Here is a 26,526-nt window from a genome sequence, read left to right as displayed (position 1 = left end):
GCTTTTTCAAATTACTGAGCTAATTTTATTCTCTAATTTAAAGATGACTATTGTTCAATTTTATTTGCAACTCAAAATATAAATCTTTATTATAAATACCTTATTTTATAATAAAAATATTTTTAAGATAAGATTTAAATAACGATTGTAAATATAGTTCTTACTAATTATGATTAGAAAAAAATCACGAATACGTTTTTAAACTAAATTGTCTATTTCTTGAAAAACAGTAATATAAAGCAGAAATAAACGTGTTTTCAAACAATTATACAATATAACTCCCATTAACAATTATTTTATCTATCAAGAAGTAAAGAAATGTTGATTATATCGTTCCACATTTTCAGTTGTTAACAAATAGAACATGTAGAGATGAACACTATTTCTTCTCGCTGAATGTTTGCGAATGAGACGTTGAATTAACATATAAATCACACCATATCGAAAGGTAAACAAGTTTTTGGCATTATAACTAAGACATTCGTATTACACTACTCCTGCTCCTACATTATTTTCGCTGTGGTCCTATATTATTTTCACTTTGTGGTCCATGCAAATAAAATAAATACACTATACAATATACGATTTGTCACTTATGGCTCCGGATACGCGCGTCCGTTTTTTTTTCCGAGATTCTCCTCCGCAGTCACTCCAGTGGAATCTCCTGCTTTACGACCTGCAACATTGGAGGATACTTTATGCACGGCGAAGTTGTAGAATTTTAATGTATTCCCGTAGCACATATCTCACTCGTATCTTATTTACTTCAATATCCGAATAAAAAAGACAACTCACATAGGATAGGGAAATTGTTATTTACGCAGTGGGAAGCTGCGAATGGCCACGCGGATCCACAATATTGGACATTAAATTTTTATTTCACTTTAAATAGCACATGTAGGCAGCATATCCAATAGAATTCTTTTAATTTTTAGAATGAGAATTATTATCAAAAATTGACAAATGAATGAAATGTATTGTATTAACTTTATCATACATTTAAATAATTTTGAATTCATAATGTATACTTTATCAGATATCGTATTTTCAGATTACTAATCTGAAATATTTTTATGTAGAATTATGCAAAAATGTAATTTAACTGTTTATGCGATTCATTAAGATATTATTTTGAAATTCCGTCTAAAAAAATAATTGATATTACGAATTTAAATACCTAACGTTAAAATAAGATTTCATTAAAATATTTCTTTAACTATATAATTATCTATTATTTTATAATTCCTTTAATTACATAATAGTCCATTATTTTGTTTTATAATTATCTCTAATTATGCTTCTATATACACGTTTTTGTGCTCGACGTCGAATTAATTAATTAAATTCCGAATATAAAACATCTGCTATAATGCATTTTAATTTCCTATTATTAATTATATTTTTCTTTAATTTCTTAATTTCAGCAAACTGATTAAAATAAAATTTTATTCTACAAAAAAAAAGCAGAATAGAACAAAAGTTTTTTTTTTTTTAATATAGAGAACAATTTCACACATTATATAAATTATAAATTGAATTTCATTTAGAATGTATATTCTCGTCGATTCTTCTACTCATCTATCTTTCATAGTGCACTCGGAAAGAATTATAAGTGTGAATAATAGAATATATATTCTCATTGATTCTTCTGCTCATCTATCCTTCATAGTGCACTCGGAAGGAACTATAAGTGTGAATAATACTGCAAAACATCAGTAATACAAGATACGGTCGTTCGATAGTGGTTTACGGCGATTTATTCATTTTTACGATTTTGTCGAATTCACTTTACGAATGTCTCGTGCACGCAGGAATTCTACTTTCATGCAACTGCTATGTTAATTCGGTCAGTGGGTCACGGCAGGAGATGCGAGGAGGAACCGAAAGAACTGGAAGAACAGACTGGCAGGAGCGGTGGAGGAGGAAGAGGAGGACCAAGAAGACACGGAGGAATCGTGTTAGTCACCTGAATGCAAGCCTCGAGGTAATCCCGCTCGGACATTTCCTGGTCCTTCGCAGGGGGAACTTTTCCCCGTCGGCGCAACTCTTGCTTGGCGTCGTTCAAGTCAAAGATTGCCACGGGATCCAGCCTGCCCTTGAGCACCAGGCCCGCCAAGTATTCAATGTAGTGCTGCCTGCGGGGGAAAAGTACCCAAGATTTTAGTCAGGCCCACGACATGCGGTTCCCCGCTTGCGTTTACCTTAACCAGGTCGTTCCTGTAATGCTCCGGGTCACGCCCGTACCAGTTCGCGGGCAGTTTCAGCCCGGCGCGTCGCACGCACGTTTCGAGATCGTCCACGTTTAGCAAGGGCAGCGGTTCCAGCTGCGTCAAACGGATCTTTCGAACTAGATACTCGACGTAATGAATCCTGAGAGATACACGGAGGATCTCGTTATAGCGATCGACTGGGGGGAAAAATAAGAACGGGATAGGAAAAGGTGGCGACTTCGCTGCGAGATCGCTCGAAAAAAATGCCTGGAATCGCCGCAAGATTGGGACTGATAAGACTCCCAATAATATACTCATGAGTGAGGATGCGTTCAGGAATTCAGAGGGCATATATCATTTTGTCTTTTGTTCATCGAATTAAACAAAGATAAAATAGATACCTGGATGCATCCGAGAAAAATTTCTGAACGCAGTCTGAAATTCTAAAGTTGATCGATGAACGCGTCGCGGATGTATGTACTATTTAAAATCTTCTCTATCAAAATTCAAGGTTTTAATTTCGAAGAATTACTGAAGCAACTTTCATTGATACTAGTAAAACTATTTCTATAAATAATTTCTCGATTATTTATGAAAGAAAGAAATACATATTATAGTATTAATAATCTTAATTGAATTTTTCTGTCACAGCTATTATTAGCAACCTATTATCATTTATAATTGAAATGGATAATAATAAAGTTTTCAAAACAGATTTCAAAATTTTATCTCTTAACTTTTTAGTCTGTTAATTTATTTTTAATTTTATAAACAAATTTGTAGCGAATATCGAGTTCACTATGATGGAGCTTACCTGCACAAACCAGCGTGACCCTCGACAACATCGGAATTGCATACAGCATCCACGACCCCGGTCGGCGTTTCTTTCTGCAGTTGCACCTTGCATTTGCGTTGTCCGACGGGACCTTCGATGTCATAATTGATACCATTTTCTTTGAGTAACTGCTGCAACTGCGCCGGCTCCTTGTCACGAAGGTAGAAGAGGCAGTTGCGTGGATGGTGGGCGTGCAGGCCCAGTTTAGCGCAATAAGGGCTGACCGCACATTTTGCTCCCATCATGAAAGCCTTGCCGCAACCACAGCAAAACTCATATTTACACTGGCTGCACGTGAAATGCATGCAACCTATAAAAATTCACGAGCCCTCTTTTTTTTCAGCGAGCTTCGAAAAATGTTCCTGTGATATGCATATCGAATAATTTAGAAAAAATATCTCGGCCCATATTTTAAACTCACCCGAGATCGATAAAAAAAAATAACGTGGTATTAAAATGGCCCACGTATATTAAGATAATATTTGGAATCAACATTCATTAATTCTTTCATTACCATATTGTTTTTATAAAATAAAAGTAATAATTACTGCGTATTCTGCAATTTTTTATAATAATGGTTTTCTTTTAGAAATATTTAACAAAGAAAGAAGAAGTCAATTCTTTTTATGCAAAAATACAAATTAAACAATTAGGATGTACTTAAATAATTAAAGTCGAGAATTGATAATAAAATTTCGTAATAAATAAGATTGAATAGATGTAAATTATCTTTGCAGTAAAGTGTAATTATTACCTCAAGAATAAAAAAAACAATAACCATTGCGGAATTTATATTCTGCAATTTTATATAGTAATGGTTTTCTTTTAAAAATATTTAATCAAGTCAAAGAAAAAAGTGTTACGAAACAATTTTTTGAAAGACGCCAATTAAACTCAAATAATTAAAGTCGAGAATTAAATGATAAAATCTCAAAACAATAAAACTAAATTAATGTAAAATTGTTTTTTTATTATTATCTTTCTAGTAAAGTGTAATAGTTAATAATTATTACCTCCTCGAGACAGCGAATAACGAAACTTGCATTTAGGACAATCGATGCCATTGTCGGCCAAATGTTTGGCTAAACCTGCGGCTTGATTGTCGGGATCATTCTCGTCCTTCCAAGCGGCAAATTTCTCGCATGAGATTCCTTCATGTTGTTTTTCCCACTAAAGTAGGCAAAAATAAATTATTGCCTTCTTGTTTAACATAAACATTATCAAAATCATAAAAGTGTCAAATTCATACATACTGGTCTTCGGCAAAAAGCACAAGTGACAGATCGACAATCGGGACAAATTAAGCGCTTGTGATCAGGATCGGCATAAAATCCGCTTGAACACTGGAAAATAATTTTTTTTTAAATAGTGAATTTGAAGATTGCAATTAAATAATTACCTGAATACACCACTTAAAATTTGGATCCTGCATCAAAGTCCGATCTCTTAGTTTTCTCTGAAAGAGCTCATGAATTGGTGGATCCAGCAGGGTCTTCAATTGAATGTCCAAATTGCTGAAATACTCTAGAACTTCGTCTTCGCTCGCATCCTTGAGATTAGGTTCCTTACAATACGGACAAACGGCATCTGTGATGTTCCTGTCGCTGATCTGAATGGTGAAGTAATTCTTCGCACATTCGTTGCAGCAGCGATGTACGCACTTTAGCATGGACACTATCTAAATGAGAAAAATTTACAAGTAGAGTAAAAAGAATTTAAAAAATGACAATGCGCTTTTCTTGTTGATATCTCTTGTCTGATTCTTGATTATTTTAATAAACTAGAATAAAATTTGTAAAATAAGATGAATAAATCTAGATAGAAATTTAAGAACACAAGAAAGTGACATTTCTTTTTTGAAATTAATCAAGAGGTTTTACTTTTCGCATTTTTTAATTTTCCAGATTTCTCGCGATGGACTGGACACTCACTTGACTCATCGCGAAACGACCAGTGCACAGCTCACACTCCTGCTGTAAGAAGGCTAGCGCGGATTCTATGCTGGAGCATTCTTTCGCGGCCTGGAGTGCTTCGGTGTCCCCAAACTTGAGAGTTAGCAAACTAGCGGCGACCTCAGCCTCATCGTAATTCGCAGCTCGACCCTCTGCCAGGAGACGACGCGCTATTCTCTGCACACGTGACGGACATAAGATTGCTCCGATATCGGCACGTACGCAGTTTCCACACATGATATAAAAAGGTATTTTAGCTTCGTCTAACAAATCTCGACCTAAAGTGGAAAGCTTGAGATCTGTCGTTTATCGATATATAAATATGGACCATTTACAAATCTGTGCGTGTAATTAATACAATATAAGCGGTATTTTGGAAATTATGGAGCATATTGTGCAATATTGACATTTTCTTCACATTTAAATTCAATAGATAAATTATGAGGAACAAAATAAAGTATTCTGTTGCTTAAATTAAAATTATTTCGAAAGTAGGAAGTTCCAAATTTTTGTCATGCAAGAGAAGAGAAAGTAGACCGCACCAACGTCTAAAAACGAGCTCTCTTTCTTTTTTTGATAAATATAAGAAACATAAGTCTCAACTAAAATATCAACATTTCGTCTACTAAAATAAAACGATTAATTGATATATTTATAATGAATGCTTATGCATATACAAACCTTAAATATTTTACATTTATGGAGAATATATCGAATATAATATTCAATTTCCTAAGTAATTAAATATCATTACATTTTAGAAGTAATATTTCCATTCTTTACAGACAATGAATTAGTCACGACACAATACTTACCTTCGCGTTAGCTACGTCTCGCCACAGTTAAATGATTAACCCATTAACGCGCGGTTAAAATTGAAAGAACACTTTCGTTGCGTTCGATCATCTTTCCCACCCACTTGGAATTTCGAGCTGTTTGTAGACATTGGCTTGCCAACGATAGAAAAGGCCGATTCTTGGCGGCTCGAACATTCGCGAGGACTTTTTGGCAACTGACATTTTCTACAAGGGAGAGGGAGGGTCATGTATCACTTTGGCAACTCTTGTCTACTGACCTCCCGTTCCGTTTTGGGAGATCCTTGTCTCTTGCGCCTGATGCTTTCCCTTTCGGTATTCTCTTCGCCCTCGAACCGACGGATGAAACTGGCTACGAGGGAAAATCGTTTCTTGGGCGCTCGAGCCCGATCCACCCCCTTTAATGTATCATCTTTCTCGATTTTGACCTCTTTACTACCCGTACTCACCCTTCGACCTACTTTCACGCGTTTATCTCGTGACTCACGACTCGTGATTCTCAGTGTCTTTATCGCATCGGTCTGCATTGTCGACTGATCTCTTTGCTCGATTTTGCTCGCGACTTCAAGCTTTGTCTCATCCTTCTTCAAGTCATTCATTTGTGACTGGATATTTTCTTTAGAATTTGTATCCTGCTTGATATTCGCTGAAGATGCTGTCGCCGAATTTATTACAGCAATGTTAGAATCTGCTTTAAGATTCTGAGAAATTTCTAATATCTTTTCATTAATTTCCGAGTTTATTTCCGACCGAGGTAATTCTACGATTGTAGTAGCAGTTGGTGCCTTCAACTTATTTTCTTTATCTTTTTGCGTAACCTGAGAATTACTTTCCATTCTGTTCGAAATGATGGCTTCATTGTCATTTATTTCATTGTGTATTATAACGTCGGTCTCTTTATCAAGCACTTCAACTTGTTGCAAAGTTTTGACTTGTTCATTCATCTCTTCCCCTTCGGACGATAATTCTTCATATACATCTTCCACCGAATCTTTCAATCCACTCGACTTAATCTCCTGTTCATCGACCGAGTCTTCGGACGATGTAGAATCATGATCGTGGCTTTCCGTCTCGTACGAATAAGTGACGGCTTCACTTTCCTCGGATTCGCTTGTGCGTTCGTCAGACTCCGATATTTCAGACCTTATCTCATTTAGCGTTTTCTCCAACAACAACTCTGCGTCCGTGAACTCCTCGACAGAATTGTATTCCGAGTTATGATCAGAAATGTACTTCGCTGTTCCTGTGTCTTCGTCCTCTTCAGAACACTCGGAATCGAAGCTGAAAGCATCCGAGCTTTCCTCGATTGCGTTTTCGACTTCCAATTGTTTGCCAAGATCCGCGGACGGATCGTTATGCGTCGAGTTCGACACTTGTGAATTCTCGTTTAATTCCGATTCTATTGACTTAACTTTCGGAGGTTCTTCGGTTTCTTCATTTTCTACAGTACTTTCTTTAGCATGATTCCCTTCCAAGATTTGCTTGTCTTTCACATTTTCTGTAATTTCAATCGCTCTATTATTAGATTTAATTTGATTTCTCTTCAGTTTGTTAGAATCCTTAGAATCAATTTTCTGCATGCTTGACGAGTTCGATACATTAGCTTTTTCCGGAATTTTTAAAGATAATTTCGAAATTGCTGGCAACATTATTGGCAATTTAGTTGATGCGCTCTTTAATAAAGACGTGTCATTTAAATTTATTTTAGAAAAGTTTGATGAAGCACTATCTGTTAATTGCGTCATTTTTCGTCGCATTAGAATGGGTATTTTTGACGTTAAAAACGATTTAGATTTTAAATTACACTTTTCCATTTTTATTAAAACTTTACCATCGTTCGAAATTTCAATTTTGTGATTTATCTTCTTTATTGCTCGATTTTCAAAAGTCTCCGCTTTTATATTTTTCGAGCTTTCCGGATTTTTATTTTGAATATCTTCAATAATTTTGTTTTTAGGATATTCCGTTCTCTTTTTAAAATTTTCCAATTTATTTCCATTATATTTTTTAACAATAGGTATTTTAGTTTGCGGTTCGAGATTGGTCGCGTGATTGACTATCGATATTTTTTCTAAACCGGACATAGAAACCTTTTTATTATCATTTACTTTAATATTTGCCGCAGTTTTTTGCGCACTATTTAGTGATTGTTTAACAGTTTTATCTGGTTTTTTTGCAACTAATTTATTTTTATTGTCTGTCTTATTGTTCGCGATATACGTGGGCTTTAAGAGTTCTTTAATTCGCGACTTATCAGACTGCATTGCTCGATTCGACCTTTTAGTAATCTCGTTAACCGTTGCTTTCGCTTTTGTGACGGTCGTACTGTATGGACTTGCGCTTTTCCGTGCTAAATTTTTTCTCGGTACGCTTGTTGATTTTTTTACTATCTTAACGGGCGACTTTCTTCGAACGATTTTTTTAAGAGGCGATCTCGATCTGCGACTCACGACGGGTTTCGCGATCACGCTTTTACGAGATTGATTTACTTGTTCTGTATTTTTTTCTATCAAACTTTCATTATTTGATAATTTTGATGGCTCAACCTGTTCATTAGACGCTATGACTGAAATTTCATTTCCGGGCGAATCGACATTTTTCGCATTCTCCATTGTATCAACATCTTCAATCTGAACCGTTTCGCGTTGAACGATATTTGCGATATTTTTTATCGGCGCACAATCATTTACCGTTGTTACTGGCGATTCTGAGACCTTTATTTCAAAAGTGTCAGGTATTCCGGGCGTCGCGTCGTTGACATTTGCTATAATAGAATCCGAGGAGTCTTCGTTGACTGTTGAAGCGATATTTCTCCCCTCAGGCGGTGTTGTAAAGAATATATTGAAATTTTTAAGCGCATGTAAGATATTTCTTGTCGTTGAATTTGACATTTTTATATCTTGTCTCTTGTCATCATGCGATTGAGAAACTTCGTCTCTGAGATGAAGTTCCTCGTCGCGATTTATGGGATGCGAAATACTTTTTTTCGATTCTAAAGAAAGAACATGTTCGACAGATAATTGAGGAGACGTGTTATCTGGTATGTCATTATTACTATTTGATAATTCATTTAATTGACTATGTACATTTTCGTCGGGAAGTTTATTACTATTTGCAACAGAGTTGTTATCAATAGATTTTGAAATTTCAGGAATAGATACTGTTGTACTATTCTCTGGAATTTTAATGTCTTTTGAAGTTTTAAGGTCACTAAAACTGTTTGATATTTCAAGATACGAAATATTTTTAGGGTAAGTATTAATATCAAGATTATCTTTTGATAAAGAGGGTGATATTATTTTTGTATGTGTTATGTGATTATGAGGAAGTGTAATTATTTCTTGATTTTTTGTCGAATTAAATAATTGATCTTGATTTATAATATCCTGTGAATCTGTTAAAGATTGAACATCTGAGGTCTGTTCAATCATTAAATTGTCAGATTTTGCCAAGACAAATGTAATTTCCTTCTCTTGATTACGTAGATTATTTAAATTCATTTCCATGGAGGCATGCGAGTGTGTTAATGGTGGTACGATACTTTCAATAGTTCGCGATTGAGTAATGGATAAATTATTGGTCGTATTTTGCTCAACAGGCACGTTTTCTTTCAACGTAGTTTCATTTTTATCGTCGCTCGCGGGAGTGTGATATGTGACCGAAATTGTCTGTTCTACTTTTTCCGAAACGTGCACCGCATTTTTCGAAACAATCGGCTTTGTATCATTTTTATCATGACGCAATGTCGTTTCTTGATCATCGAATATTTCGATGAGCGGTGATTTAATATCGAGAGAATGATCAGAAGATGAATTTACTTTTGCGAGAGATAAAGTAGACGAAGTTGATGAAACATGCGCATGAGATGAATCGTTTAATTGTCGCTCGTCCGATTTGTTAATATCTTGTTTATTTGCCATATTAGTCACGTTCATTATTACTTCATGTGAAACAGTCGAATGATCAGCGTTAGAATTATGAACGATCGATTCTTCTGGTAAAACATTTATTTCCGTTATTGATTGAGCAGCAGATTTTTCCACGTTAAAATTATTTATAGAAGCTAATGAACTTTCGTCTCGTAACAAGTTATTTTTTAGAAGTGAATCAATGTCCGTATTAACGAGAAGCTTTTCATGAGATGTCTTTTCGGAAGGACTTTCTACTTCCTTTGATGACGATGGTGCATCAGTCGAGCAATTATCGGATGTAAGCTCAAGAGATTTTTGGACGATAGATTGATGATGCGTTGAAGATATTATTAACGGTTGCACATGAAAACTCGATAATTCACCTGAATGTATTTCCTCGGCTGATCTTGCCTTCGACACGGTTTCGTCTCCGATAGATTCTCCTTGATTATTACTTCTTGCAGACACATCGACTATCTCTAAAGAATTCTTACATGAATATATTTCCCCGACAACGTCCGTTTGTGACGCTCCAGCTATTCCTATATTTGATGTTACTGCATCGTTCATGATCCGAGATTCTTCAGGAGTGTCTTTGTCCATTACATCCACCGAATCGGAAAACGTCAGATCCGTTGCGATGTTAGTTTGCGAAATGTTAGACTCGTCTATGTCTGTACCTACCGATCTGACATCCTGATGTTGTTGCTTAATGTCTGGAACGCTCGACCGAGACTTCACCATCCGAGATTCCGGAACCTTAGATCTTGCGATTTCCTTATCGATAATTTTGTTGCTTTTCAATTTTTCGGAACTTTTCTCCAAATGTTTACCTTCTTGATCTTTTTCCGAAAGTGACTGCGATCCAGTTTTGTTTTCAAGCACAGCTGCGGAAACGGATTTCTGCTCAGCATCAATTTTTGGAGGAACATCTGTTACCATTGATTTCTGAAGAGCGTTAATTTTCGTCCTGTCAGTGATTTCGGCCTCAGACACGTCAACTTTATGGTCATCAATTTTCATGCTATGTAAAGTATTTAACTGGTTCATAAGTTGCACATCGGAAGTTTCGTTGACATCACCTTTCCCGGGCGACAGCATTTGCATTGCTGTTATGAACGGCGTCAAAAACTGTTCCGGCAGTGATTTCACGGCAGACAGCAGAGCTTCCACCGTTACGTTGTGCGGCTCGTCATCGTTCTGCGTGGGGATTTCCTTTATGACACGCTGATCAGATTGCTCCCGTGCGGAAAGATCCCTTTCGGATGCGCTCGCGTGTACTTTCTCCGTCACGTTCGCCGTATCCGCGATTGAGGATTCGTCCCGCGATGCATGCTGCGGCAATATATCGGCTCGTTGGGGAACACTCGAATTTGGGAAAGAGTTACGAAGTGCTCCGCTCAATTCTACAGACTTCCCAACTTCGACGAGTGATTCGCTGTTCCCCATCGCGGTGCTCTGTCTTGCTATATCAGAAGGTATTTCAGGACCACTCAAAGTTTCCTGACGTGTAGAAGAGGACTGACCCGGTTCCGTATTATTCGTTGTGTCAAGCGAAGAAGTTCTATGTGATGAGGATACTTCAACTCCGGCGTTATTTGGTAATAATCTTTCCTGTTCCTCCGGTAAATTCGTAACTTCCGTCGCTACTGCAGTTTCATCGATCGATGTAGGCGAGGTGTCAGCATGCGTTTCTCTCGTCTCTTCGTGCAGCTGCACAATTTGTTTCACTTCATAGTTCTTCTGACCATCGAATTTTAGCAGATTGGATTTAGTAATTTGCACAACACTTTTGTCGGCATCAATCGTCGATGATTCTCCAGTTGAATCATCAGCATGGTCAATTTTCGAGGGGTATTTAAGCGTATGTGAGGAGTTCATTGCACTTGTCTTCGCGAGATCATCGACTGTGGATGCGGGAATTTCTATAGGCAACGCGGCATCTACTTGGTCCAAGCCTTCTGTTGGTTTCGTAGTGTTCAACGAGTACTTTGAGTCATCCCGCGAATCTACGGTCGTCTGTTCTTGCCGCGTGATCGTAAGATTGCTTGGCTCCGCTACGTCGAGCGCTTGTACGGCCCTTGGGACCAGATTTGCATCGATTAGAACAGTGGGCTCATCAGAGTGGTCGTACAGATTATCAGACTTATTATTACCCAATTTGTTCGGGGGATCTTTCTCGTGTCGCCAGTTATCGGTCAGTTCTCTGAGGGCTGCCAGTTGCTTTTGAAAGTCGGCTTGCAACGCCACGAAATGATCAACAATTGGTGACATTACCTGCTTCTGCGCTTCCGTATCGGATACATTCGAAACTTGTTCCGTGGAACCAATCCCTGTCCCACCACCGACCGCACCCGTTGCGTCTGCGGCAAAAAGAAAAATCGGCGCATATCGATGATCTTTATTTATTCCTCGAATATTAAGTTCTTGTGACTCTTTTATAAATATGCCGGTACAAATAAAATAAATACAAATTTAAAATAGAGTGTTATTAACAAAGTTTAACGCAAACGATGATGCGCTAGATAGTTACATTTGATAAAATAATATTAAGAAGGATTAATCTTATTAGCTCTCAAATGTGAGTCAAGAGACGAGTCGTTAAACTCTTATTAATCCTATTTTAATTTTGTTATTTCAATTTCAAGAGTCTTGATTCTTGTTAATTTAAAATATTAATTTAAAATCTTTCACTTTTAATTTTCTTAAGATTATATATATAATATTTTTCTATTGCATATAGAAAATATAAGTCATTCTAATAGTAAATTGTAGTAGTACATCATAATATTGATTAGTAAAATTTCATATTTCAGATTGCATATAAAATGAAAAGAATAGACATCTATATATTTTTAAAATCTATAAATATTAAATAGTAACAGAATATATAAAAATGATGCTTACTATAAAATAATATTAATATATTTTTTTCTAATATTAAATATTTAAATATTGAAACATTGGAAAAAACTATGAAATTATCATAATTGGCGTATATCAAACATTCACTGACCTTCGTGCGGTGCAGCCTCCTCGTTTTCCACCCCGACCGGAGGACCCCAAATCCTCATTAAAAAGGGCTTGAGCTGATTCTTTTGCAGCTCAAGCAGAGTGGCATCTTCGATACCAGCGTTATTATCGAGAGCTCTGATAACGTCTGTGAGCGTAAAATTTCCCTTTGCCATGATCTGTTCGCACTGCCAATCGAAAGGACAACAAATTAATAATGATCAAAGTAATCTCATTAAAGATTTTAAATATTTAAATATTTTTCCTCGCACGCACTTTCTGCTGCCTGCGTTGAATAGCTATCGCAACTGCATTCCACATGTCGCCCTTGACTGATCGTAGGGCCTCTTTCGCCTCGGCCGGTGAGAGCACACCGATGCTGTTCTGCTTCAATTCTTTGCCCTGCGCAATCACCAAAACCTGCACAGTCTCCACCAGATGCGGCCACTGCGTCTGAAGCCACTCGAGAGGATTCGATGCGCCTTGCGCCAAAGCGACTTGAACATCGTCGGTCGTGAATCCTTGCTTCTCGGCTTCCCGTAGGAGCTCCACTATCTCCAATCCTTGACGAGTCAATGTGGAGACTGCTTGACTTGTACTGGAACCTGCCTCCGTGTATCTTGATTGGCTGGGTTCCTGAAATCAGTAAAAACACATTGCCATCAATGATCGTCTCATTAAAAATTGGCAAAAGCATGAGATTGCAGTGAACGATGTTACTTGATATGGAACTAGTCACAATTGTAGTAGAGTTCCACCGTCATAGATTATCTTTAATATGCTGTTAAAGTGCGTGTTTAAATTAATATACCAGAAGTAGCAGCAGCTGTAAATGTATTACGCAAATAAGCATAATAAATATACATAAGCGATCTATTAAGCGGTTGGAGGATGCTAAAAAAATTAAAATATCATCCTGCCTATGCTCACACCGAGGCTAATTATTGCAACGGTTAGATCGAGGCTGACGAGATGTACAAAGAAAAATTCGTCAGGCTTGAGTTCGTAAGCGAGTTACCCTGGAACGATAATAAAGGTGGGACGAGTCGATGGAGTTTCTTCTGGTCCGCTCTCTGCTTCGATGATCGGTTATCAATTGCTGAAGATACTGTTCCTGCAACGCTCGCGGATACAAATCGGGACTATTTACGAATCCGGCTTGTTCCTGAAACAAATGCTTCGTCTTGTTCCTTTATTAAAACGCACAAAGACCGTGATCGATCACGTATGAAGTGAAAGATGCAAAACATCTTACTAAAAAATATTTTATCGATGATTTTTTGATCGTAGAGTTTCCGAGTTGCTTTTATTTAATATTTAATTATGTTTTAATTTATTCGCAAATTTTCGCTCACCTCACCATCGCTATCATCGTAATATGAGTAACTCTTTGACGTTGCTATCGACGCGGATCTTCTGAGAGTCCCTTTTGCAGGGAGATAGTCGTAAGTCTAAAATATTTTAATGCAAAATTTATTTTCATCTAATCTTCTGTTTAAGTAATATTTTCATCCATATTTATTCGTAAAATATTTCACAAACATAAATAATATCTCACTCAAACAATTCTTACTTGGGTCGAGATGCTCTGCGGTGGAGGAGACGTTCCCGTAGATACCGAATGGCTCTTCAAAAGTTTCCCTCGAATCTTTTCCTCATCTGACATCGTGTTCGTATTGTCTGCCTTGGAAGTATTCGCAACCGAAGAAGATGTTAACACCGAGGATGATGCTTCTGAGGACAAATTCCCATCGACTGGCGATGTCGTGTTTACCGATTTCAACGACGCCTCTTTTGCTTGCGAAACTATAGCTGTGATCGTAGTTTCAGAATTCTCGAGAGAATCATTGTCTGGAGCAATAGCTTCTGAAAATCATAAATTTACCCCATAATTCAGTGTAATTGTGAATTATTTTACACTATAGTTAAATTATATGTTTATGGGGATATAAATTCGATCGATACTGTAATATCGCGTTTCCAATAGGATATTTTTGTGTATCATATCATTTTCAAGGTCAATCCAAAATATACATTTATGACATTTTTATCATTTCTACAAACAAAAAGAAAAAATAAAATCGAGAAATAAATAAATACTGCTGGAAAATTTTGATATATAGATAAGATACAAATATTGGAAATTATATTGCTCGTATATATATATATATATATATATATAATATATATATATATATATATATATATATATATACACACACATATGACTTTTTTCTATTAATTAGTATTAATTAAAAAATCTGTTAATTTGCCAATCTATTAGATTTGTACCGCCATAAATAAACATATGTATCTAAAATGTATGGCATGCTATTTGTAATTATCACAATTAATATTAAGTATTAATATATATACTAGTAATATGATAATGTATTAATATTTGATGTCAATAAACTCATATCCAAAATCGATTTTCGCAAATCGACGGACAATTTTAAAAGAAATAAATTTTAACAAAACTTTACTGCAGTATAATTTCTTTCAGTTTATAATGAATAAATCTTTTGCCATTGACGCGTTTTTAGCGTCGTCGAGCCAAATGCTTTGGCAGTGACTTCCATCGATGGTCTATAATCCCGGAATAAAGGAAACATATGCCAAATGCACGCTCGTGCTTGAAACCGTCGCATCGCTTGAATGAATAATATAACACCTTAGACATGAACAAAAGATGGTCGAATTTCAAATACGACTATGCATTTGGTGCCGTTGGTAGCGTTGTACGAAAAACAGTTTCCATGTCTCTTTATTATTCATCCAAGGGAATACATCGAAGGTGAAGAACAACCAGTTGTACGGCTAATGACTGCCGTTTTACGTAAAAATAAAAAAAAGAGAGAGAAAGAGAGAAAAAGAGAGAAAAAAAAGAAAGAGAGACGTGTACAAATGTAATCCGGGTCATCCGCATTTCTGGACAGGAATACGCGGGTGGGCATCACATAGAATGGAAGCGTCACGCGTGACGTCACTTGGACAACTTGGTACCGAAGGAAAAGCTGATTTTACGCTTCGGTCTACCTTTATTCTTAACGGATCCGTTGTCGCCGCTCTCTTCGCTGTTGGAGATCTTCTTGGTCCGCTTCTCGGGATCGTGATTGGGATCGCCGATGTTATTTGATATCTCATTTTTCGGTGCTCGCAGCTCAATCGGCTCGGCCACGGGGTCATCGTTCAAGATGCTCGGTGGCAAAGCGCTACTCTTCGTTTTGCAGCAAACCACGCAGACGCGATCGTTGATCTTGTTGATGAAAGTGCAATGCTCGCAAGCCCATTCCTCTTTCGGAATTTCCATCATGACTGTCTCATCGGGTACGATTTTCTTGGATGATGCATTTGTACTTCCGACCGTATCTCTCTTTTCTGTCTTTGGCTCCTTCTGAGATTGAGACGTTCGCGTTTGCTGCTGTTTCGTCTCAGTACTGTCCTGTCTTTTCTGTTGAGCTTCGGCAGTTCGTATCGAATTCTTCGACTGACGGTCCGTAACTTGAAGATTACCTATTGTTTCAGGTAAGGCTGAATCTTCCTTGTCCTTCTCCTTTCTTATCGGTATTTCTTTAGAGGGCGTTTTTCTGATACTTTGATTATCGGATTCGAAAGAAGATTTTCCGGAACTTCGTTTGTTGGAAGTTTGGTCTAAATCATCAAAATCCTTTTGCCGGAACAACTCTCTTTTCGTGACGAATTCGCGCTCTCGCGAGATATCATGTCTTTGTTGTTCTTTTCTTGTTAAATGTGATTCAACCTCGTCCTTATTCGCGTGATCCGAGTGTCCTCCTTGAGAAGACTGTCTTTCCAGAAGACGCGTTTTTTCTCTAGGTATTCTTTTCGGGGAGGTTACTTCTCGAGAAGGCATCTTCTTAATCTGACTATCGCTGTCAAAGGACGATCTACGAGAATCGCGATGAGAAGATCGTTCCAGATCATCCAACATTATGTCCCTTCGAAGGGATGACGCCCTTTTCAAAGCGTTCTCCACTCTCTCGAAATGATCATCAGATGAACTCGTAACTCGTGCTCGATTCGGCGTATTAACTTTTCGATCAGAGGATTCGTCGTCGGTACTTCGCCTTCGGCGATCGCGATAAGTTCCATTCTGAACGCGGTCCAGTCGAGGATCCATCTTGGAAACCGAACGATCATCGTGATCGTAACGTCGTCCAGAAGAAATAGTGTTGCTCTTTTGAAATTCATCATAGCTTCTCGAGGATGTCGAGTATCGTTTAGTGGACGGACTTTCAGACCATTGGTCTTCGGCATTCATCACTTTCTCCTCGGTCATTAATCTTCTAAAAAATTAATCATTAATATGTAAATATGATCGCGAATGAAATATACATATTTAAATACTGACAAAATTAAATTTAATTTCACAAAAATTAAAATTTTATAAAATTATTCATTATTCCCAAAAAAGATAAATTGATACTCGTACATTCTTATATATATTTAAAACCATCTCAAGTATAGTTTTAAGATGTCATAAATTAATTACAGAATCGTCTATTAGCATCTTAACATAATTTATTAATTAAGACGGTTTTGTAATAAAAATCGGTGTAAGTATTAACTGTTAAGTTTTGAAATAAAAAATGATAAAATATCAAAACGGTTACAATGATCGAATATAGTTAATTAGAAATTAATATGTTTATATAGTGTATGTATATATATATATATATATATATATATATATATATATATTTATTCACAAAATTTTGTGAAAATGTTTCTTAAATTTCGATTATATTCACAAGGCTAATTTTTATAATATTGATTTAAACATCCAAAATTTTAAATCGAGAAAAATTATTTTCATCTATTATAGAATTTTCCCACTTACTCTCGTCGACCTCTGGACACGAGACTTCTAGTATCTTCGTCGTGATAGCTTCGTTGTCGTATGCTTCTGGGAACGCTGCCGCGTCTACTTCTGGATCCACGGGAAAGTCTATCGTCTATATCGGACTCGTCGGAGTTCTCAGAACTCGCATCCGATGGTGACCCGGGCGATCTTCTCGATCGCGATCTTGAAGCATAAGACTTCCTGGATTTCAAACTAGGAGATGGAGACGCTGGTCTCGATCTTCTAGACTTCACGCTTCTGACTGGACTGTGCCCTCTAGAAAGAGATCCCGGATAATGCGAAGGTAGCATTTGTGTTGACGGATAGCCCATGGGATATCCCCACATGGTTGGATGATGCAGGCTCAGATTGGAACCTCCCATCGATACATCCCAAGAGTTAACCGGTGGGTACCACATCATCGGCATGCCGCCGGGTCCGAGATGTGCCATTGATTGGGCCTGAAATAATTTTTTATCTATCACGAATCTTTCTGCGGGCGTCAGATTTTTAATCATCTAATTTTAATCATCTTTTTTAACATTTGGAAGATAAAGGAAAACTAAAACTCTAATAACAGTTAGATTAATAATTAATGAAATAGCTTTGATATTTGTTTAAGAACATATTCAAAATACCTGATGCATTCCTGAGTTCCACATATGAGCAGCGGTCAAGTCGCAAACGCTGGCTGATTGTATCATAGTTCTAGGTGGTGGCGGAGGCGGAAGTGGTGGTGCCGGTTTTGGACTGCCTACGCTGAGTGGTCTTCCGCTTAAAGTGTCCTTCGTATCAGCGGATGGGTGTCGTCGCCTATTTGCATCTTGAGCCCTCATCACCTCTTGGTATTTTCTGTATCTCTCCTAAAATTCATAATTATTCCAGTTTTTTATTTCAGTTTTTAAAATAAAGAATAAAGTTGTCAAAAATTCAACAAATGAACTCATCACAATGATAAAATAGTAGCAAAAAAATATGTCGAACTTGTCAGAAATAAAGATGACTTCACGAATACATAATTTATTTTAATGAACAAAATTAAGTCAATTTAATTTAATAAATAATTAAATTTATAAATACTTAGTATTTGTCTTGTCCATTTAATAAAATGTAATAAAAGATTATAGTTTTAGATTATAGTAGAGAGCTTCTTTATTTACTTTAATATATTTCATAATCTTAGATTCCTCTCAAGAGTCAATTCAGTTAAAATAAAGCCATTTGATCTTTAATAAATAATTTTGTATGATATTATAATTGATCTTACCTGTAGAGTAGTCATTTTGTCTGTCCCTGATACTGAAGCATCGTTGGAAGACGTGTTTAAAGTATTCGTAGATTTTGACACTCTCGCGCTCGAATCCAGCGATGGTTTTGCATTGGAAAAATTGCGCTTCAAGCTCCCCACCTTGTCGAGCAAAGAAAGTTGCGCAGATCCTTTGATTAGCGCTGATTTAGTCTAATTGTGCGCGAAATTTTAACTTAATTACGTATTGTAGATGTAAGGAGAGAACAACACTCGGAATATGTTGTCGAGAATTGCAGATGCTCGTTTGTAAAACTGTATTAATATTGTTATTGAAAAAAAAGTTTAAATAATCATGACTGTGGCGAATATATTAAAGCTCTCCTTAGAAACATTCTTCTAAAAAAAAATAATATAGATTTGGAAATAAATCAATAAATGTGCAGAATATTTCAGGCTTATTTCAGGACATCAATGTGCGTCGAGAATATTAAAAACAAAAATCTTAAAAATAATAACATGTCATTAAAAAAATTATCTGTGTCACTCTGAGTGTGTGGCAGATTCAAACAGCTGGATGGATAGTTCTATGCTGAAAAGAAGGCGGAGTACACCGAGTGTAAAAATAAGTCATGGTGGTACCTATAACGGTACGGGATCGCTACGGATGCCGATAGAGAAAATTATAATCGTGCGAGAATGATCGTGTTCACCGTGTTCACCGTAGCCTGCCATATTCACCACTCCATAGAGATCGTTCGCGGTAAAAACGATTCGATTACACGATACGACAAATGCCCAGCATTACGAAGGCGCCGACGCGCTACGTTCGTCATTTCCGCGTCATTACATCAGCAACAGAACTGGAAGAGAGAACGGGTTCAGTGAATACGGCATCAGTGTCTTGCGGTAACATGGTGTATTAAAAAGCAACGACAATATGTACAATAAAATCTAAACGTTAAATAGAATCTGGATGTAGAACAATATCAACGATCATTTAAAGCTCGCAAGGGCAGTAACACTTAAGAACGCCTCGGTGTGATGTTTCAAGTAAAAGCTACATCGTTTTAATCAATAACGTCGAAAGAGAGTCAGTATTCAGCGATTCGATTCCGTGAGCACTCGGCACGACGGAGACGAGGTCGGATCTGACGATAAACTGCTCTCGGAGTTAGTCACTGATCCAATCTTGCACAAACGTCATCAAGAAATAGACACTTGATCGCGAAAATTCATTGGTCGTACGGTCGCAACCTGATCTCCATCGAGCTCGAGTAATCCCGAAGCGATTCTTGGATGCATAAATGCTGGGGAACATCGAAGACGATCGACGATTGACGTTGGTGCCTGGAAAAAGATTCACAAGCAATCGGGAGTTTCAGGCTAGGACGCAGCCTACCTGAGAAGTCTTGCGATTCCTCCGCGGTGGTGGCACTGGTGGAGGATTCAACAGGTTCTCCCCCTTCGGTGGGAGTGGTGGTTTGCTTCTGCTTGCGTTAGCGGTTAGGATCCTTCTACGGACGTGGCCCTTCCGCTTCGGATGCTTGTGGTTCATGTCGTCGCAGGCCTCGCAGAAGTTCTCGTTGCACGTGTCGCAACGCGCGAACACGTTCTCGGTGCCGCACAGGGCGCACTTACCAGCATTCGATTGGGGCATCGAAGGTTTCTGGGCTTGCGGTCGGGTCGGAAACTCAATGATCTCGTAGTCGGGGTCTCCACAGTCCCCGGAGAGCGACGGTGGCGGGATTTTCGGAGGCGTCGGGGGCCGACGATGTTGCTGCTCTGCTTGCTGCTGCTGTGCCTTTTTTTATCGAAGAAATGTGTTCACTTTCGAGATCAATATTATGTGTGTATCGATATATAAACAGATTAATGGTACTTTCTGAAACTTTTAAAATAGATACCAAAAACTTTAGAGAGTAAGATTAAATAAAATATATTATAAAATTAATTAATTATTTTGACAAATATATATATAATATAAGTATCTTTTTATTTTCTATAAGAGTTATAAAATTAAGAATTAAAATTAAAAGAAAAGAAACTTACCATGACCCAATGGGGCATAGATCTTGCCATTCGCAACTTGGTGGATGGATTCGATATGGCCATTGGTCGCCATTTTTCAGCTCCCGGATTCTATGCAATAACAATAGAATGTTTTTTATTATTTTCCTTTTTAAGAATCATGATTTGTTTCAGAAACACGTAAGAGACATTGATGCATCTCCGTCATGCTTATTATTCAAATGTTGCACTTATAAATCTCTGACATGAAATTCTATTTAGAATTGTAAAATTGTTTTATATATAAGATGTGTGTGTGTGTACTACATATAATAAAATTATTATAGTTACAGTTAGGTAAAGATATATCTAACAGTGGTAATCATATTCAGCGCGGAAACAACAACGCTTCGTTAAACCGAAGTATCAAAAGTCTAAGCAACTTCGAAGAGCTGGCAGTTTCCAACTCCCACAACTTGTGCCAAGTGTGAATTGATGTCATCGCACCTTGGGTTTGCGAGTCCGAAGCCTAAATAATTTCAGCGTCGTATAATCGAGATTGTACAAGTGGGCATCGTCGCGGGAAAGCGTGACGTCAGAACGATGCTCCACCGCCGGAAGCTGGACCGTCCGGATCTATTTTTGCGATCGAGAAAAAGCGTGTTCCGCGTCTAGAAATAAAGCCGAGCCGCGTGCTGCGCGACATTTTTTCATGGCGTGGGTGACATCGACGATAATATTTTTCTTCCTGTGTGAAATATCGAATGTAATTGAATTTAATTTCGAGATATTTTAGATCACAGCTTTAGATAGAGAACGTAATTGATGAAAGAGTGGATGACCTAAATAAATCGGAAATATCTGACGTATCCAGAAATTCCTGACATATCTTGTTTATCTATTATTACAGATCACTAGTTCTCTGTCCACTTGTCTTATTATCCTTTTATTGGATCGCGGTAGCTTGTCGATTAATTGAAGATATGTATGACGTTAACGAGACAGCGGAAATAAACGTAGCCGCGCAGTGAAAAGCTTTCGCTCGAGAGCCGCGACGAGACGAGAATTAGTTTCTTGAATTAGATTCGATCGTATCTTTAGAATGTTCACTCTTCTGTTCTTCTTGTAGCAAGGACTTTTTTCTATTTTTATTTCTATTTTACACGACAAGAAAATCCGCAATAAAACCATGAAAATATTAGGTTATTTAAAAAGTATCCGCGGTCTTTTGTTCAATTTTTGAATGAAAAAACCGCGGATACTTTTTAAATGACCCAATATATACGGAAATTATAATTTATAATTTTCTCATTAAGACTATGGCAACATCAGAATGTCGAAAGAGAGAAACAATTTAATTTATTTAATGAAATTAAATTATACGCATCATGTATTATTTATTCAATTTATTTATTGTTAAATCTCTTTTATCTAAGTATTTCATCTCAAAATGTGACAGGATAAAAGAAAGAACCCGAAATGTAAATCGAGCGCAAAACTATTTCTCGTTGAGATTGCATACGACTGTGCAAGCTGGAAATCATCCAACTTCTAGTTTATCCCGGAGAATTTCTGTTCGCGAACTTCTTTCACGCGCAGACACGTCGCGCATTTTATTCATGTTTGGAGTTTAGATAGCTTAGTTGCTAGACCACCAGATGCAATCTTAAGATCCGTTTATGCTTTCGTCACACTTCCAGCATTGTACAATTACAGAATAATTAGACAATGGTTAGCGAGAGACGCAATCCGGAAAGGGATCTCGAACCGGAAGTAACTGTCACAGTGGGAGTATAGAGTTACAAGTTACAGATAACACGCACGCGCTAATTCGTAAGTCTAACTTTCCGCGTAGCAGTAGTGTGAGAAATGGGTCCTGCTTTATCTTTCGTTACGTTATTCCAATAGTCGCTGGTACCCGCATAGGATAGGTGCCTACGCGAATACGATACTACGAGACTGGCAAATTGCGAAGCAATGATATGGATTTTAGACGCCGTGGAATAAATAATTATCTCAAGACGCGAATTTTCGTTTTTCTCTAATTAAATCGAGACATTTAGCAGTTGAAATTTGAAGAATCTCAAATTTAGAGTCTCTTCTTTGTTCTCATAAAAACATTAACAATTAAATCTGTTGAATATTTATTATATATTATCATAATTATCATAAAATCGCGCTTAACAAATTTCTAATTATATTTTTGTTTATGTGTCTTTAGGAATAAAATTATTTATGCTTTTTAAAAAGAAACAAGAATAATATTGATATATTGCTGCCTTTTACGACGCGATTGCGTCAAAGATGTTTTCTGTTAAATTCTCAAGAGATGTAAAGTAATTTGACTCATCTCTTAAATTAGAAAATGAGCACTATTGAGTTGATACTACTATCGACATTGTGCCTTAAGAACGAAGTTAAATGCACGCGCTGTGCGTAGTCCAAGTCGATGCACCATGCGAGCTCCGATTTAGACAATCAGTATCGACGACAGCCGATCTATCGTAACGTTACAGACCGTTTTGTGGATCACGTCGATAAAACACTGAGATTTTCGGTCAACAATGGCCAACAATTGGTCAACAATGCTATTTTATTAACGGTGTTTTGTTCAGAACATTCATTATCGAAAAAAATCATTCTTTGCGATGCGATTTTACATTTTTTAATCATCCAAAATGTGTGAAATTATGTTATGTCCTCCTGAAATTTATTATCCTCGCAAACAGTGTGTCATTTTTCCTTTTTTTAAATGAGAGAAGGACAAATGGCGTTTGTACTGAATATCATTACGGAAGTCCAAGAGGCGGAAGATGCACCGGAGGTTGCACTCAATGGAACGAATATCGACACTCACGTTCATGAGGGACACCTCGCCGGGGTTGACTTTTCCGGTTTTTCTCGGGAACTGGTCCACACGATACTGGGTCTTGTCTCTGGTGTCGGCTTGAACGGCGCTGCTCGTTCGTGGGCAGCCGTTGCATCGCCGCCGAAATCTATTTCTGTAACGCCGTGTCTGCTGGACCGTTGCCACCGTTCCTCCTTGGTCTCCCCGTTTGCGTAAATATATCGAGATGCTCGCTATGTACGTGCAGCTTAGATGTTACTGGTATCGCTTTAGGAACAACTACGTCCGTTTTGTTCCGGGCGAAAACAATAGCCATTCTTTTCTTCAGTTCTTCAGATAAGCGAATATTTGGATGAAGTATTTACAGCATTTCTTGGTTTCCAATATCTCAAACATTAAAATTCGAATTAAAGTTAGGGAAATTTTTTAAGAATCAATTTTTTAAATAATAACAATGATAATGTAAGGAAATGTCTATGTGAGCTAACACAAGGTATTCGTGTGTAATAATACATATATTAAAAATTTTAAATACATACGTTTCGACCCTAGTATTGAGTCCTCTTCAATGTAAAAATGTTGATAGCCATCCATAGAAATAAAAAAATAATGTGTTTAAATTTTTAATATACGTATTATTGCACACGAATATCTTGTGTTGGCTCATATAGGCATTTCCTTATATTATCATTGTTGTTTTGAGTTATCTATGGAGTTTTTTAAAGTTGTTATCTTAGAAATTAAAAAAAAAATTTTATTAGAAGAAAATAAAACTTATATATAACTATATCTATCTCGCTTCAAATAATGGCTATCCTCTTTTTGAATGGGCAGACGTTCGATATGAAATATTTGCGTATTCTCTAAAACTTTTAGAGTGAACTGTCTAAACTTTAAAGAGTGAAATCTCACTTTTAAAGATTGATTTGAACTACTCTTTTTCAAGATTGGTTTTAATTTCCACTCTTTAAAATGAGAGATTCACTTTAAAAATCATATAGAGAGCAGTTTCTCTTCATTCTTAACTTTTTATAGTATAAGTCCGTTTATATCTGCACTTCATTTATAAGAACAAGTTCATATTCAGTATTAATAGAACAAAGAATTAGTGAGCCTCTATTATCCGATACGATTATCAGAACTGTCTTGTCTGACATGTTCGATTATAAATGGAGTTCTATTTTATTATATTTTTTATTATTAAAATCCGAAAGGAAGAGAGAGAGAATTAAAAATTCGGAGAAGTTTTAAGATTAATTTTTATAAATAACATTTTTATCTTTGAAAAATTATTTAAAAAACTTTGCAGGAAAAGAAAAAAGAAATTCAAGCCAAATCTGTCTCGCTTCGAGCAAAAGTAATGGTCGCTCTTTTTTTACTTCTCTAAACAAGCAATATAAAGTGTTTGTAGCTCTATTCTTGATTTCCAATCCTACACATTTCAGACAGAAATTAACATTAAAAATAAACTTCCTTAAGAATGAGATTAAAGTTATTTTAAAAATTAAAAAGAAGTAGAAAGGAAGAAACTTGCTGATGTGTAACATCAAGAAATCTGCAATTATGTTAATCGCGTGGAATATATTAACGGAATGCCAACGTGACATTAGTCGAAGTTGACCGGTCGCAGTTGACTTATGTTCAATCCGTAAATTTACATGGTAAATTTACGGATTTGTTGGCACACCCTGCTATCGCCATGGACATTTACATTTGACGTGACATTGTCATTACGCAAAAGTAAGTACCTATTATTTGCATATTATATTCCAATAAGACGATAAGATACAATTCCACTGACTCTATTAAGTTACATGATTTTTAATTGACACTCTACTTTGTATCGCTACTGCTTATTATCCTTTAGCTTATTATCCACTAGCCTTACGAGGCATGTGCACGGAAATGAGCTCAATGCATTGAAACGTTAGAACTAAATAGAGTATAACTGAACGCATAAACTTCGGTAACGGTCAGGCAATATGTAATCTGTTGTTGCATTATTGCATCATTGCTTCTCTTTCTCTCTCTCCTTTTCTATTCTCTTCTCTTCTCTTCTCTTTCAGTAATCGCTTCCCACGTACGCGACATTCACGCGTTCATGTGGGCGCGCACACGCACTTTTTCTGCCTAGAAATGGTGACTCCGAGAAAGCGAGTGATACAAGAAACACTTTTAATGCATGACATTAGATGCAAAACAGTGACCTTTACAGAAATTCACGATCCATAAATTCAGTTGCGTTAATAAACGCACTCTATCCACAATTCTATTAGCAGCTTCATTATCTATATACGTAACCGGTCCTTGTAGCTATATATTTGTTGCAACATCTGTTGAATCGTTGTGCTAAGTCACTACATTAAGTCATTATACGTGCAGTTGTGGCATAATTATGAGATAACGTACAACAAATAAATTATACAGTTATTCTTAGTATATTATAACATCATTTGCATGAAACTATAAAACGATATATACTTTTTATACGTTTTAACATATTCTTATCTATAATTAGAACATCCTTTATCGTCGCGGCCGCTTTCAATGCTGATACGATCAGAAATCGTAATAAACTTTATGGACTACTAATTCTTCCGGAACTCCTTCAGAGAGGAACGATGCAATTAATTAAATAAAATTCTTCGGGCAAATAATGGTCTTACAGCTACAAGATCTTAACGCATAAAAATTTTTATTTCTATTTTTTAAAGAGAAAAAAAGGGAAAGAATGTATCCTGAGCACATATGGTCTTAGTATATCATCGTAAACGATGGTCCCAGGTCCTCGCCAGGTGAGTGCACACGGGAGAGTGACCGTTA

General features: G+C 36.8%; 1 protein-coding gene across 3 annotated transcripts; it reads right to left on the bottom strand.

Annotated features, from left to right (window-relative positions):
- Positions 1–195: 195 nt before the first annotated feature.
- On the bottom strand, positions 196–23,836 carry LUBEL (Linear Ubiquitin E3 ligase). 3 transcript variants are annotated; one of them, XM_087416854.1, is made up of 20 exons: positions 23,713–23,836; positions 20,898–20,987; positions 20,248–20,649; positions 18,867–19,007; positions 18,238–18,462; positions 17,597–18,060; positions 15,775–17,042; positions 14,309–14,601; positions 14,091–14,186; positions 13,754–13,918; positions 13,012–13,371; positions 12,740–12,923; positions 6,073–12,086; positions 4,977–5,174; positions 4,445–4,723; positions 4,299–4,388; positions 4,059–4,215; positions 3,025–3,355; positions 1,967–2,135; positions 196–676 (listed from the first exon to the last, which is right to left on the bottom strand). In XM_087416854.1, exons 1-20 carry the CDS (start codon positions 23,716–23,718, stop codon positions 647–649), a joined length of 10,962 nt encoding a protein of 3,653 aa, XP_087272980.1. In that variant the 5' UTR covers positions 23,719–23,836; the 3' UTR covers positions 196–646. The 3 variants fall into 3 exon arrangements, with proteins under 3 accessions (XP_087272980.1, XP_087272978.1, XP_087272979.1); XM_087416852.1 differs by lacking the exon at positions 1,967–2,135 and adding an exon at positions 2,202–2,370 and having other exon boundaries at positions 23,713–23,733; XM_087416853.1 differs by having other exon boundaries at positions 13,754–13,900; positions 14,309–14,598; positions 23,713–23,733.
- Between the last annotated feature and the right edge of the window lie 2,690 nt (positions 23,837–26,526).

Source organism: Acromyrmex echinatior, chromosome 2, assembly GCF_024713525.1.
Source record: "Acromyrmex echinatior isolate Ae372 chromosome 2, ASM2471352v2, whole genome shotgun sequence".
In the NCBI taxonomy this organism is placed as follows: domain Eukaryota; kingdom Metazoa; phylum Arthropoda; class Insecta; order Hymenoptera; family Formicidae; genus Acromyrmex; species Acromyrmex echinatior.
This window is presented reverse-complemented; position numbering and strand designations above follow the sequence as displayed.